This window comes from Talpa europaea (genome assembly GCF_964194135.1).
Source record: "Talpa europaea genome assembly, chromosome: 14".
NCBI lineage: Eukaryota > Metazoa > Chordata > Mammalia > Eulipotyphla > Talpidae > Talpa > Talpa europaea.
This window is the reverse complement of record NC_140082.1, coordinates 68,393,173-68,409,628: the sequence shown is the minus strand read 5'-3', so window position 1 is coordinate 68,409,628 and position 16,456 is coordinate 68,393,173. Positions and strand designations below refer to the sequence as shown.

General features: G+C 35.4%; 1 protein-coding gene across 13 annotated transcripts in view; it reads right to left on the bottom strand.

Annotated features, from left to right (window-relative positions):
* The window catches only part of RGS7 (regulator of G protein signaling 7), a gene marked incomplete at both ends in the record, with an annotated part of 489,391 nt that overhangs the window by 82,716 nt on the left and 390,219 nt on the right, over nucleotides 1-16,456 (bottom strand). For 12 of the 13 annotated variants that reach the window (XM_084253313.1, XM_084253315.1, XM_084253309.1 and 9 more), the window contains 3 exons: nucleotides 10,043-10,124; nucleotides 10,228-10,304; nucleotides 11,158-11,222. The exons of the other annotated variant lie outside the window; for it this stretch is intronic. In XM_084253313.1, the coding sequence (XP_084109439.1) occupies nucleotides 10,043-10,124; nucleotides 10,228-10,304; nucleotides 11,158-11,222 (224 nt within the window). The remainder of the gene's footprint in view (nucleotides 1-10,042; nucleotides 10,125-10,227; nucleotides 10,305-11,157; nucleotides 11,223-16,456) is intronic. 13 annotated transcript variants of the gene reach the window in all.

The window sequence follows — 16,456 nt, the reverse complement described above, 5'->3', positions numbered from 1 at the left end:
GCTCCAGGACTCTCCTTAACCTGTCTGCTCGGATCTGAGAGAACCAGCTCTGTGCCTTCCTGGTGCAATAACATCAGTTAAGGGAAAATACATTAGATGCGATATATTTGTAAGATTGAATCTAGAGCTCTGTTTTAAAGAATGAACTAGATCTGTATAAAAATGGCTAGATACAGGGCCTGCCTGGTGGCGCAGGTGGTTGAGCGCTGCACTGTGAAGCTGTCCACGGCCTCTGCAGCGCAGGTTCAATCCTGGCCTGTGAGAATCCCACATGGCACAGCAGACCTCTTCTGCTGCACTAGCTGCTCCCCTCAGCAGTGTATTTTGTCAATCTGCCTGTTCTGTTTCCCACTGTGTCTCTAGTGAATCCTCTCACCCTCCCACACATCTGGCCTGTACCCCAGTTATTATATAAAAATCAATAAAAAAATGGCCAGATACAGAAACATAACACTAAATATGTAAGTTTTAGCAGAATTCACATGGCCTGAGATCATCTCTCTTTTTCTGGATCTTCAAAGAAGCAGTCACCAAAAGAAGATAAAACATTCAAGAAAGAAAACTGGTAAATGTTGGAGGAATCATCTTACTGTTTTGGAACTGAGTGAAGGGGTAGGGGAGAAGTTTGCAGAGAAGGCACAGGGAAGGGATCTTCCCTGCTGTCCTTCAAGAAGTTTCAGCAAAGCTACCAGTGAATCTTTGAGTCAAAGCCAGCAGATATGTGTCTCAGACTTGGTCTCTCAGTGCCCCTTACTTGCAGTCACTGGGGAGGCACAGGCTGTGGAAGGCATGACCTCAGCAGACCCTCCACTGTGGATGGCACAATACTAAACTTGGAGCTCTTATGGAATGAAGTCTGTGACACATCTTCTTGTTACTGTCATGTCATTGTTGAAACAATGGATCACACTGATTTTATCAAATGCACCAAATATATTTATTGAAGAGGCTTTCATTCCCCCCCATTATATACTCTTTGATTTGTTCACAGTTTAACAGTTTATATGTGTGAGATTATCTATGGTTTCTTTTCTTTCCCATTTTTTGTGTGTAGAAGAATGAGGGTGTAGGCCAGACGTATGGCAGGGGGTGAGAAGAATCACTAGAGAAACTGGGGAGCAGAACAGGTAGATTTACTGAAATGCACTGCTAAGGGGAGCAGTGAGTGAGACAGGAGAGGTCTGCTGCACCATGTGTGGGTTAGCAACCTTGTCAGGGATCGAACTCCCATCATAGTGGTGATAGCACTGGCACTTAATCCCTAGGTCACCAGGGAGGCCCTATTTCTGGACTTAATTCTACTCCATTGATCTGGTTTTCTATTTTTATTCCCAAAACATACTGTGTTTATTATTATAAACTTACAGTACTATGAAGACTGGCAGCATGATATCCACTTTCTTTTTTGGTTGTTTTAATTTTTATTAATTTATTATATATTTTTACATAATTTTTCATTTTTGTACAATGTATGCATTTTCATCTTGGTTATAGTCCCTGTGAAATTCCCTGTACCCATTCACCCATGAACTATCACCATGGTCCCTTGTGCTCTTCCCACCCTGTTTTGATCATTCCACTTAATTTGTGTCAAGATTGCTTTGGCTATTTGGGATCTTTTCTATTAAAATTTTGATGGGAGTTACATTCAATCTATATAATCATTCACATAGGATGAACATTTTAAGAATATTAATTCTTTCAATCCATGAGCATGGAATATTTTCCCATGCCTTGTGTCTTCTATTTATTTTTGCAATGTCATATTTTTCATCGACTAGTTCTTGCACCTCCTTTGTTAGGTTTATTTTTAGAAATATAATCCTTTTCCATGCTACTGTAAATGGGATTGTGATGATACTATAAATGGGATTGCTCAATTGATTTTTTTTGCTATTGATTTTTGCATATTGATTTTGTAGGCTGCCATTTTACTATTCTTTCTCATTTTTTTATTGGAATCTTTTAGGGTTTTCTATGTATATTATTATGTCATCTTCAAATATGATGGCTTTACTTCTTTTCTAACTTTGATTCCTTTTATATCTGTCCCGTGTTTAATTGCTCTAGCTAGGCTTCCAGTACTATGTTGAACAGTATTGGTGAGAGTGTACATCCATGTTGTACACTTGTTTTTAGAAGAAAAGCTTTCAGTTTCTTAATATTAAGTTCTGTGGTATCATCATTTGATTTTTATTTTTCCTTTTATTTATGTGGTGAATGACACTGGTTGATATATATGTGTGATAAATATATACATACATATATATATATGTATGAATATATAGCCATCCTTGCATCACTTGAATAAATCCAACATGGTCATAAAGTATGATACCTTTCATGTACTATTGAATTTAGTGTGATAAGATTTTGTTGAGGATTTTTGCATTTGACCTGGAAGTTTCTTTTATTGTGATGCTATTGTCTGCTTTTGGAATCAGAATGTTGTTGGCTTCATACAAAATATTTTGGAGCATTCCCTCTTCTTTGGTTTTATTTTTATGTCATTTCATTTCATTTTATTATTATTATTATTTTTTAAGAGCTTGAAAAGTATAGGGATTAACTTGTCCTTAAAGGTTTGGTAGAATTCACTAGTGAAAAATCCTCGTTATGGAATTTGTTCAGATCAGCTCAGGTCTTCTATTCTGCCTAACTCAGTCTTTAAAGGTTGTATGCTTCCATGAATTTGTCTATTTCTTCCAGATTTTCAAATTTGTTAGCATAAAGACATTCAAAGTGGTCTCCGATGGTCCTCTGTATTTCGGAGATGTCTCTTTTATCTTCTTTTACATTTGCTTCTATTCTAGAATTTTTCCAATTTTTTTTCTTAGCGAATCTAGCTAAATTTCATTTATGTATATTCTATTTTTCCAAAGAATCCATTTTTGGTTTCATTGATCTTTTTAAAACTTGTTACTTCTATTTTGTTTATTTGCTCTGTAACTTTGATTATTTCATGTCTTTGTTTCTTGATATTGGACTGTATTGCTATATAATTACCCCAATACAGACTTTGTTGCATCCATATTCTGGTAGGAGAGCCTTGATTTTTTTGTATCAGATATATTTTAATTTACTTGTTCATTTCCTCATTAACCAATAGTCATCAAATATTCAGTCTCCAAATATTAGAGGTATATTCCAGCTTTCAATTTGTGGTTGATTTCTCATTTGGTGCCATTTTTTTCTTTCTTTTCATCAGAGTAGGTGTGTGATATGATTTTGAACTTCATGAATTTATTAACATTTGTTTTATGATCCAACATGGGGTTTATCTTGAAGAATGTTCCATGTGCACTTGGGGGAATGTGCACTCAGATTTTTCAGGGTGTTGTGGCCTATTAATACATATTAGAACCACATGGTCTAATTTCTTTTTAAGGCTACTATTTCTCTGTTGATTTTCTGCCTGGTAAATTAGTCCATTCATGTAGGTTGAGTGTTGAAGTCCCCTGTTACAATGTCTGTTTTTAGATTTGTTAATATAAGCCAAATATTTTGGTGTTCCTTTTGGTGCATAGATATTGATGTATGTTATGGCTTTCTGATACATTAATCTTGTAATCATTATTTAATGCCATCCCCATCTCTTGTTACTTTTTATTAAATAGAGGCATATTTTATCTGATATGAGTATTGTTCTTACTACCTATTGGGGGACCTCATTTGCTTGTAAAATTGATTTACAGCAACTCACTTTGAGTCTATATTTATCTTTGGAGTTCAGATGGGTCTCCTGAGACAACAGTGTTTTGCTTTCTGATCCAACCAGCCACTCTGTGTCCTTGATTGGCAAGTTAAGGCCATTACATTTACAGTGATAGATAGGGAATTGCTACTGTCATTTTTTAATAGTTTCATGGATCTATGTATTTATTTATTTGTAGATTTTCTTTGCATTGATTTAGATAAGAGTGTTCCTTTCAACATTTCTTGTGGGAGAGGTGTACATTTTTCAAATTCCTTTGGTTTTTGTTTGTCTGGGAAGACTTACTTCTCCTGTGAATCTGAGAGTCTTGTGGGATATTATATTCTGATCTGGCAGATTTTGAATATTTTCAATACATCATTCCATTCTCTTTTTGCCTATTAAAGTTCTGTTGAGAAGTCTGATGTAAGTCTGATTTAAGAACCTTTATATATTACCTGCTTTTATTCTCTAGCCATAGTATTCTCTGCATATTCTCTGCAATAGTCTTTCTTTGTTTTGAACTCTTATTATACCACTACTATGTGTCTTGGTGTAGGGCCTGTTGCATACAGGTAACCAGATGTTCTTTTATCTTCATGGAGTGATCTATTTAATTATTTTTTGAAAAGTTTTTGTCTATTATTTCCTGTGTAGGTTCTCTGCTCCCCGCTCACTCTTGTCATTTTTAGATACCCATTATCCTTATGTGACTTTCTCAATGGTGTCAAGAGTCCTCAAATCACCTCTTAATTGCATATAATTTCTCTCTCTTCTTTCACCTGTGTCCTTAGTATATTATTATCTTCAGAGTCACAGTTCATATTTACATAGGTCTCTAGATTCCTAGATCTCATTTGTTGAATACTTTACGTCCAGAATTTCTGTTATTTTCTTACTTAAAGCTTCAGTTTCTATCTTCTGTTCATTGATTTTATTTTTGAGCACATTAATTTGCTTTTGTAAATTTTGTTGCATCTCTTTGATTAGCTTTTTTGAATTCTCTTGTATTACTTTGTCTTGTTCTTTTGTATTATTTTGACTTATTCTGAATTCTCTTCTCTCTCTTTGAGTTTCTTTGTTACAGCATTTCTGACATTATCTTCTATCCTTCTGTGTTTGGATTCAGAAGAGTTGTTCTTACGAAAACATATTCTTTTGAAATCTCATATTTCCATATAAAGTTTTCCCATTTTGCTAACTGAGGTCTCCCAAATATTTGACATTTTTAATATCTTTACAGTAAGTTAAGGGTTTAAACTCTTACTTGTCCCCCAGGTGACACTGTGGTTTTGTTTGATTTTATTGATTGATTGATTGTTTTCCTTTGTTGGCTTCTGTACATACTCATGCCTATTTTTGTGGTTGTTGAATCAGTAGGATCGTGGAGAAATTTGGAGTGGTCCAGATATTTATGTGAATGAAATGGGGTGGAGATGATTTATGTTTGTGGTACTCCCCAGACCTCTACTATACAGGGTCTGGGATAAGTAGGACCTCTACTATACAGGGTAAGTATACTATAAGTAAGACCTCTACTATACTATATAAGACCTCTACTATACAGGGTCTGGGATAAGACTTGGTTGTCTCTGTATTCTCACTGTACCTTACAAAGTAACCACTAGTCCTAATGTATGTGAAGGGGGAGAGCAGATCACAATGCCTGTTCTGTTTTTATCTTTACTTCTGACCCAGCTTGTGAGGAGCAACCAGCTCCTCCACAAAGTTTTCTCCTCTTTCAAAGGAGTATGCTGCCACACAACCTCCACTCCCTCTAATCTAGGGCCTTTGAATAGGCCAACAGTCCTGCCACCAATATCCATAATCTAGATGACCATACTCAGGTTTGAGTGTCCACTTACCTCTTATTCAATGAAGAGTGAATCTGTTCATTATCAACACTGTTGAAGTCTGCACTATTCTCTAATGTCCAAATGGTAATCAATCCAGTTCCTTTCAATGGGAATAGCTCTCCAAATAGTGCCCTACATCTCACTATTTTAAGACTAAGACTACTTCCTGTCTTTTTTTTTTTATTTTGGCTTTTTATCAGTGACACTGATAGTGTCACTGGTGGAGATACTTTCAGATTCTGTACTAGGTGTTCACTGGAGACTGTAGGATATTGCTGCAGTGAGTGGGACTGCTTCCAGGTCCTTTCCCAGGGCTTGCTGTTGTCTGCTGAGATTTACTAATGGTGGGTTGTTTTCAGGTCCCAGCCCAGTTGAGTTCTACTGAGGCCAATCATGGTTAAGCTGCATCCAGCTGTGGCTCCAGACTTTCTGGGGTCTGCCAGGTCAGAGTTGATTGCCAGTTCCACTCTGTCACCTGAGGGCCCCACCACACTCTATGGGGTCACCAAACCCACCTGAGTTACTAGGATAACCTATTCTCTTGCTCTCTGGGGCCTGCTTCATCTATCATTTGCTCCTAGTATATGCTGTAATCATGTTTTCTCTTCAGAAGTTAGTGTCTTTGCTCTGTTGCAATCTAGCTCTACTCACTCTGTTCTCTGCCATCTTGCTGCTCTCTCTTATATTTTCAATTTATAAATTATATTTTTAATTCTCAGAAAGGGGTAATTGTCTAAGATGAGCATAATAAATTACACTGTCAGGTTTACCAGACCATACACAATCTGTTCCTAGACCTCACTTCTTTTTAGTCATTGGTGACATGACTAAAACTGGAGAGTACACAGCTGAACAGTTTCCTAGACAATGAGACATCTTGTGAGCTTTGGTATGCAATGAAATGTCCTAAACATCCTAAATTAAACTTCTGTCTGGTATTACCTGACATACATTGTGGCATTCTAGTTTGTTGTAATAATAATAATTTGGTGTCAATACAGGAGTTAGATATACATCTAAAAGGGATCACCATTTTAAATAACATTTAAATTTTATAGCATAATTACTAAAAGACAAAAGTAGTCTGTCATGATTGCCACTGTCAGAATAAGATTTAAGCAGAAATTCAGCTCATGTAAAATAACTATTATTTTTTAACCATGGTATACAAGATTTCAAATCTAAATATGCTGACATTAGATTCATTATGACAAGTACAGAGCCAATGTCTAGGAATAAGCACAAAAAGCGCAGCCATCCTCAGAAACTTTCAATATTGTTATTTCTCCTATTCTGCTTTTTTTGAGTAGTTCATTATGTTAAAAAAAAAATCAACTCTTCTTAGCATCGCTTAGTTGACACTGTAGTCGCTAAATAGAGATATAGCTTATATATTTTGCTGAGGAAGCAGCCATTAAAAAATCTTCTAGGAGTGCTTACTATAAATGTCCCTGTCAACATAATTATCCTTGTCAATCAACCCTCCTTAAGAATTCAGGCCAAGATACAAGGTAGTGACTATGTGGCGACATGGTCTAGAGACAAACGTCAACTCTTTACAGTGAGCCAAGGTCTACTTATAAATGTTTAAGCTAAAAATGAAAGAGCAACATGCCCAACATGAAGTTGTATTGTAAGAAAAATAAATAGTTAAGAGTAACATTCAGTTAGGTGAATGCCATTCTCACATACAAATCGAAGCTTTGTTTATTTTCTTCTAGAAAATAAGCAAATAAGCAATGCCCAAGTATTAAATAACATGTTCAAGTTATATAAAGACCTGCATAATTATATATATATATATGTTAAATTAAAGATATTAAGCCAATGATTTCATTCTCCACATGCAAACTAAACAGAACCCTAGTTAAAAGTGCAGCAGGACACCTCTTGGGGAATACTCATATGTTCTTCGTTTGTGGGAAGATGCAGAGAATCAGCATCTAATTCAAACCAGACAGAGCATGAAACAACTGGGATAGTTTCTGACTCCAACAGGGCACACAGAAGGCAGGGTATTGGCTGATCAATTCTTAGCCAATAGAGCAAGGGAGTGCGTTGAAGTGGCATTGATTTACATGAGCAAGAACATTAGTATATGCTATAGAATGCATGTGGGTAATCCAAGAGAACCTGAATACAGTGAGTCCTCTGGTAGACTGGAGGATTTGGGCCATCAAAATCCTGAATGAGGGCCTCCCTGGTGGAGCAAGGGGTTAAGACCCAACCTGTGAAGCTGTCCACAGCCTCTGCAGCATGAGTGCCATCTCCCACAGCCAGGGAGCTACCCATATGGCATAGCAGACCTGACTTGCCTGCTGCTCCCCTCAGCAGTGTACTTCGGTCATTCTGCCTGTTCTGTTTCCCACTCTGTCTCTGGTGAATCCTCTCACCCTCCACACCTCTGGCCTGTACCCCAGCTCTTATATGCATAAATAAGTAAATCTTTAAAAAAAAAATCCTGAATGACACTATCAAGGGACACCAGATGTTGAGGGACACAAAACAGATGAACATGGGAATGTAATGTATTTTCTGATGTCTGGATGTTGCTTAAAATAAACAAACATGGAAAAAATTCTTCTTCATATCCTTGCAATACCTATTCCTTTGACTTCATAATCCTCCTTCACCATAAGTAATAAAACTCATGGTGAACTTTGAGTAAGAAAGCCAGTTAAGAGTTTATCCTTTTTTACCTCTGAATAGTATTCCATTGTGTACATATACCCCATGTACCTAAATATTATTACTTCAAGAATTCAAAAGAGAAAAATATTCAGTACAGAATCTTTAATATGTAGAATAACAATTGCATTATTACCTAAAATTGAAACATTTGGAATCTTTCTATTTTGACTTAGCCTCAGTTACTTGAAATACATGTATTAGTTAATACATTTTAATGTATTCTCATCAAATATGATGTCTCATGACGTAAACTTCCTATTTATTCTAACATTTATGTAAATATTATTTGCTAATGATTGTATTTAAAGAGGCATATAGGAGAGTAAGACATAACATAAAGTAAAAATATATGCTCATAAATGCTTAAAATCATTTTTAAATTCTTTACACAAAGTTTTCTGATATAAATCAAGAACATTCATTTGTTACTCTTAGACATATGGCTTCGCATTATAATGAAAGAAAATCAACTAAGATTTTGAATGTAGGTACAATGGCCAGACACATCAATAAAAGTATAAACAGATTTGAATTTGAACCTCCTAAAATACTGGCCCATCAAAGTTGACAGCAAAATCAATTGATGAATTAGTTTGTAAAACAGGGTGGAAAATAAGGGAGGAACACCATTTTGACTTTTATTATAAATTCAGGAAAAATTAGGTAGCCATGCAAAACTGCTTTGTTGCATTATTTTTTTCTTTCAAGTATAAAAAAGTATCAACTACAAAGTACACATAACACTAATTTGAAAGAAAACCTACATTCCTCTGTTACTGCAGCACTACTTACAATAGCCAAGATATGGAAACAATCTAAATTCCCAAAAACAGATAAACGGACCAAAAATATATGGTATATATATGCTATGGAAAAATACTCAGCAATCAAAAAAGATAAACTCATTCCATTTGAGGCAACATGAATGGATCTGGAAAGGATTATAATAAACAAAATAAATCTGAAGGAGAGAGATAAATATTGGATGGTTTCGCTTATATGTGGAATATATATTAAAAAAAAAAAAGGTCAGACAAAGACAAACCTTGAAAGCTGGCCATAGATATGAGGCATCTAAGAGGGTATGGGGAGGGGCAGGTAGAGAGGGAAGGGTGTAAACAGGAGGGGGAAGAGCACATTAAACTATGACTAAAGCTACAAGAGGGGGATGTGGTGAGGTGGGAGCAAAAAGGAGAGGGGGGCCCAATGGAGAATTATTGGGGCTTTAGTGGTGGGTGTGATGAAATCACATACATTTGTAGAGGTGTAAACCTATACCCCTAAGACATATACTGTGAGTTAAATCAACATTGTCTTAAAAAAAAAAGACCCATCAAATGTTAAGGTTATTTATAGACCCATAATTTATATACAGATTGTAGGTTAAGCACCTTAATTCAATCTAATAAGGAGAAATACTGTCACAATTGGAATTAATCAGCCCTTTAGACATTATGAGTTGTATTCTATTTCCACACCACACAAATCAGACTAAAATACTTAGGAAATACTAAAAATAATATAAAATAAAAACATAACAAAAACTTAGGGAAAAAGTATCAAACCCCTCAATAAGTAATGAATAAATAATGCATTTGTAGAAAAAATACAGTTTTATAAACTATATATATAACACTGTTGAACTGTGGTTATTCCTACACAAAAGCAGCCCCTTTTTCTTAATTAAATTACCACTATTTGGGGGAAAGAAATGGGATTACTACATTCTTCCTTCTCTTTCTTAGGGCATCCCACACTTTTCAAAGGCTTGAGATTATGAATTTGAGACAACATTGCTTACCACAGGTCTATGTACATCCCAGAATGCTCTCTCTTGGCTATCAAGGATCTTCCTTTCAATTTTGTCTCTTTTTTTATCCACTCTGTCAACATAGTGATAATAAATAAAAAGTAGTGTTAATTGTATTGTCTCTGGGAAAAAAAGCCACAATTGGACAATCCTCCAAAAGACTCACACGGACTCACTTTGCTTGTGCTTCTGCTTGCATAAAAATGAACTCCCATTTCCGGGCAAATGCTCTCTGAAGCCTGGCCAGGCTCTCCTGAAAAATATAACATTGGTGTTCATTTTCACCATTCCCTTCTAGGTTTATCCACTACACATGTTTGTTAAAAAACAAACAAACAAAAAAGGATAGTATTTTAAAGTACTATTTGTGCTCTGTTTCCGAATCATGATGTCATGCTCACTGAATGCAACTAATCCTCATATTAACAGTCATAGAAGAACAGGAAAACCAAACACACTACATTAGTAGATTTTAAAATCTACGAATACTTTAGAAAATACAACTAAAAATCCAAAACTCTAAGGCTACCTTGCATAAAAAACAAGTGTTCAGAACTAATCCTTGGATTTTTCTGTGCTCAATTTATGCAGGAATATAAAAGTAAATAATTTTCTACTATTGATTCAGTCTTTCCAGTTCCTGACAATCATGTAAACTTTTGGCAGCCTACTACAATTTTTAGACAGTGTTTCATATTCAGTAAATTACAGCAAAGCAACTGTCTGAGAAAATTACATCAAATTAATTTTGTCTGTTCTGATGACCAAGCTCAAGTTTTCATAAAAACGATTTTCCCACTGTAATTGCTTTTTTGAGTATATTCACTATTTACAGTATACATCTAATTTTTTTCCCACTTAAGTCAATTTTAGCAAATAAGATGCTTCTTCCTTTATACTCTGAGGTTGTATAATTAGAATCTCAATATCTTCATTGTGAATGATGAGAGGAAGTCAGGGATTTATTCAGTCATTATATTGCCTGTTCCCTGGAAATCTGATACTTAAAATCCATGAGTGTTGAAGTTAAGAGTGCCAGAAATGATCACAGGACTTATTCTTGTTCATTGTGTAACTTTCATTGCCAGAAAGTCCTTCATACTTACAGCTTCATAGTCTGCTAATTCCAGCCTTGCTTTATTTTGCATTGTTCTCTTACAGAGGTAAACAGCTGAAAGGGAAAAAAAAATCAATCGTTTCCAACCTGCTTATTTACACCAAGGCACTATATATATGATGATGATGTATATATCATTATAAATCAGGACATACTAATCTTTGCCACTTCTTTCCCAAATTATAATTTTCTATTTTTATCTTTTTTTGGACAAAAATAAGTAATTTATTGATGAAATTGAATCGTGATATTTATGGTGTTAAAAGGTAACGCACATGTTTAAAAAGTTTGTAGTCTTTTTTTTTTTTTAAGAAATATTTTTCATACTATTACCTCCCTCAAAAATAAGGCAAAAATCTCTCCTTTTAAGAAACAAAGCGGGGCCTCCCTGGTGGCGCAGCAGGTTGAACGCCGCACTGTGAAGCTGTCTGCAGCCTCTGCAGTGCGGGTTCAATCACGGCCAGCCAGGGAGGATCCCACATGGAGCTACAGACCTCTCCCGTCTCGCCCGCTGCTCCCCTCAGCAGTGTATTTCTTCAGTCTGCCTGTTCTGTTCCCTGCTCTGTCTCCAGTGAATCCTCTCACCCTCCCGTGGATCTGGCCTTTACCCCGGTTCTTGTATAAAAATAAATAAATCTTTAAAAAAAAAAAAAGACACAAAATGAACTAAAACTCTAGATAGGGGCCTCCCAGGTGGCGCAGCAGGTTGAGCGCCGCACTGTGGAGCTGTCTGAAGCCTCTGCAGTGCGGGTTCAATCCCCGCCGGCTGGCAAGAGACCCACACGATGTGGCAGACATCTCCTGTCGTGCCCGCTGCCCTCAGCAGTGTATTTCTGTTGTCTGCCTGTTCTGCTCCCTGCTCTGTCTCTGGTGAATCCTCTTACCCTCACGCCCCTCTGGCCTATACCCCAGTTCTTGTATAAAAACAAAAAAAAAAAATTAAAAACAAAACCAAAAACAAAACTCTAGATAGACAAATAATGTCATTGCATAGAATGGGAATCATTGGCATACTTAATTATTTTGTGTTTTATCAAGTAAAAGACTCTTGTAATGTAAACTGAAGACTTCTTGGTTTATTTCACTTCTTTGCTTTATTTCACTCCTTTGTCAATTATTAATCAATTGTTTTGTCATCAGGAATGAGGAGACTATAATATCTTACCTAACTGCAGTATGACTACCTTCCACTATATGTTCCTGAATCTTTGTCTCCTAGCTACCACAGACAGTCCACATGAGCAGCAGGGGTGACAAAGTGAGTGTGCATGGTCACAGGAACACTGTCATCATGTACTCACACTTCTTCATTTATTTCAGAAATATTAGCCATGGTCAATGCAACATTAAAACATTCAAAACTTTTTGGTACACTCACAATTTCTAGACGATTTTTGTCATTTTCTCATATATATATATATATATATATATCATATTTGAGTCTCATGAATTCAAGAACAATCACAGATTCTAGATACTGAGTCAATCCTTTGGCTAAACACTGTCAAAGATCTTTTTAGTAAGACTAGCTCTGAAGGCTGCCTTACAAGAACACCTTTTCAGTAAGCCATATTACCCTTGTTTTTGTTAATGAATTCCTGCTGATATTTGTGAGGCACTATCTTATAAAACCTCAGATCACAGCAAACAATTTTTGCCCTCAAAAATTTCCTGTATGAACATTGTGACAAAGGAGAAAGCAAACCATGGAATGATGTTAATATTGCTATAAACACTAAGAACCCAGCATATGCTCTTAGAACACATCTTTTTATAATGCACAAAGGTAATAATATTTTTCTAATAATATCAGTAATTTGAATAGTAACTTTTCAAATTACTGAGTTAAAAAATAGTAAAAGTTAAACTTCAAAAATAAAAGTGCTGTGATGGTTTAATTTTATATTTAGTCATAATTTACATTCACTCTTTAAAAATTCATACTGTAGAGGTCACTGTTACTTTTAACAAAATCTCTCTAATGTTCTTAGCAGATGGCATAAGAGATTGTAGAGTATATGCAATACCTCTGAGGCTGTCTCTTTGCAAAATGAAGGTTGATTCTTCTAAAATATCTAATTAAATCATTTCATTCTTCCTGTAGAATGACCTTTAATCAAATTTCAAGCCCCAGCTAAGTGCTACATCTAGCAGTCTTCTTGCATATCTCCTCCTGCATCAGCTGCTACTACTTTATTGATTATGTCACCTAATATTTGTCCTTTTCAAAATTAGGACCCTTTTGGGAAACATATTTCTAACATTACTAAGTAAACTAATGAATAAAAACAAGAGCAAGATGAGTTCATTTTTTTTTAGGTTACTTCACTAAGAAGTAATGTATCCATTAATAAAGAAGTTCTTTTTCTTTTTCATTTTTTTTTTTCTTCAGAGAATTGTCTCACCTATTGTGGGCCTAAAGTCTTTATTTTTACAGAATTTTTTTTTTCATTTTCAGAATATTTTTTTCTTTTTTCCCCACTTCGTCAAATGACGGGTTCCCATACCCCATCTGTAACTTCCCAACCCCTCCACCCTTTCCCCTTATTCCCTCTAGTAACCTTATCGTCTTCTTGCTAAGTTTAACTTTTTATTTCATATAGTATTCACCTATAATTGTTTTTTTGGGGGGGGTATTTAGAATCCACAGATGAGTGAAACCATTTGAAATCTTTCACTTTTTGAATGATTTCACTCAACATAAACATCTCAAGGTCCATCCTTTTTGTCTCAAATGTCACTATTTATCTTTCTTCACATCTGTGTAATATACAATTGAATATATGCCCCTAACATTATCTATCCATTCATCTGTGGAAGAGCTCTTGGTTTGGTTCCATGATTTGGCAATTGTAAATAGTGCGGCTATATACTAGGTATAGATAGATCTATTCATAATAGGAATTTCATGTTAAGTTTTTCATGTTATTTGCATATATACCTAATAATGGTATGGGTAGGTTATGTGGAATTTCCATTTTTATTTTCTGGAGAAATCTCCATACTGTTTTCCACAGGGGCTGTGTAGGCTTGCATTCCCACCAACAGCAGATGAGAGTTTTGTTTTGTTTTGTTTTTTCCACGGAAACCTCACCAATGTACTAATTTGGTACTTTTTTATATGGGCCATTCTAACAGGGCTGAGGTGGTAACTCAGTGTGGTTTTGATTTGCATTTCTCTTATAATAAGTGATGTTATATGTCATATATAGTGACCTATATGTCTATAGGTCATCTGAAAGTTCTCTGAGAAGTGTCTATTGAGGTTCTTTGCCCATTTTTTAATTGGATCTTTTGTTCCTTGTCAGAAGCATGGTATGCAAATAGTTTTTTTTTTTCCCATTTTGTAGGTTGCTTTTTTTGTTTTTATGATGGTTTCTTCTGAGTTACAAAAACTTTTAAGTTTGATATAATCTCACTTTTATTTTTTTCTTTTGTTTCCTTTGCTGCTGGGGTTGTATTCCTAACTGCATCTTTGTGGCAGATGTCTTAATGTATGTCCCCTTTTATTTTCTTTGAAGTGGTTTATGGTTTTAGTTCAATGCCCAAGTCTTAAGTCCATTTTTAGTGAATTTTCATTTATGATATTCAACATGGGACTTGCTTTATTTCCTGAATTGCCTAAATAGCAGGTTGATGGTGGCAACTCCATTAGCTTCTGTTTGTCTGTAAAAAGCCCTTACTGCTCCTTCATACCTAACTGATGACTTTGCATGTTAGAGAATTTTTGACTGACAGTTCTTGTGCTTTGGGATTGTGAACATTTTCTTCCACTCTCTTCTTGCTTGGAGAGTATCTGTACTGAAATCTGGGAAAATCCTAATTGGAAAGCCCTAATGTTTTCTTTATTTTTTTATTTTTGATCATTTGCCAATGATGTGTCCTGTGTGTATGTCTTTTTGTATCTAAAAATTTAGGTGATTTCTCTGCTTGCTGGACTTCTGTATTTACATCATTCTGTAGCTTTGGAATGTTCCCATTTATCATTATTACTTTTTGAAAAAGGTTTCTTAGTCCTATTTCTTTTTCTTCCCCTTCTGGTAGTTCAATCATTCATAAGTTCCCTCTTCTAATTCAATGCTATCTTTCTTGTAGAGTTTGCTCATTATCTTTCTGTTTTGACACTTTCTCTCCTAGATGTGAAATTTGTTTGAGTCTTCTTCAGCTGAAATTCTTTCTTCTGCCCTTTTCATTCTATTCAAAGCACCATCTAAGTTTGACTACATTTCATTTAGAATCTCTTTTTGTGATCTTTTTAGATATTCGATTGCTTTAGTGAAGAGCTCTCTTCACTGAGATCTTGTGTCTGCCTTTGATTGGCTTCCCAGTATCTCGTTTAACATTTTTAATATTGTTAGGAAGTCATTTCTCAGTTAGGTTCTCTATTTCTGTCTCCTTTATACTTGTCTTGCAACATCTGTCCCTCTCATATTGCTTTTTCATTTTGTGTTGAGATGTTCCTTCCTTCCTAGACATGCATATTTCCTTATTTCTTGCTATTTATGTATGAATATGTGGTTGGAGTACTGGGGATTTATCTTTGTCCTCTTCTGATCTTACCTTGGTGACAAGTGGAAGAAGGTGGTTAGTCTAGGGCTTTACCACTCGCTTTTGGTTTGAGGAGTGACATCTGTCACCTCTACTTCTTGTTTTATTCCACAATAAGCTGTGTTCTGCGCTTAGGTTGTCTACTTCCCCTGCACCTCCCTGTTGTTCCTTTCTTCTGGGGGATGGGGTATTCATTATCCATGAATTTTGGGTCTCCCAGTGGGAAAAACAATATTCATATCCTGGAACTCACACTCTAGGAATATTTTTCATCTAGTTCAAAAGCAGCGCTGTGTGTGCAGTGGCACACACGTGCCTACTGATCACCAAGCCCTCCCACAATGGCTTTTGGCGTTCCACACTGCCTCAGCTACCACTTCTACATGGTTAGGAAGTATATGTGCCTGTTCATGAATTTATGTTTTTAAGCTATATTTAAACATTTTTAATGGAGTGCTGTAGTTGTTTTCATATGAACAAATGTTGTTTGTAATAAATAATATTCCATGATACTTTCATATTGAGATGTACTGTAATTTATTTAAATAACCCTGCATTGTTGAAGCATGGATGATATGTATTATTCTGAGATTATATGCTAATATTTCTACAAATGTGTATATATATGTGTGTGTGTGTGTATCTTTATTTTTTTGAAATTGCTAATTTTCTAGAAGTGTTTTTACTGAGTCAGAGGAAATACACATTTCAAAACTTTTGATCATTATAACAGGATTACA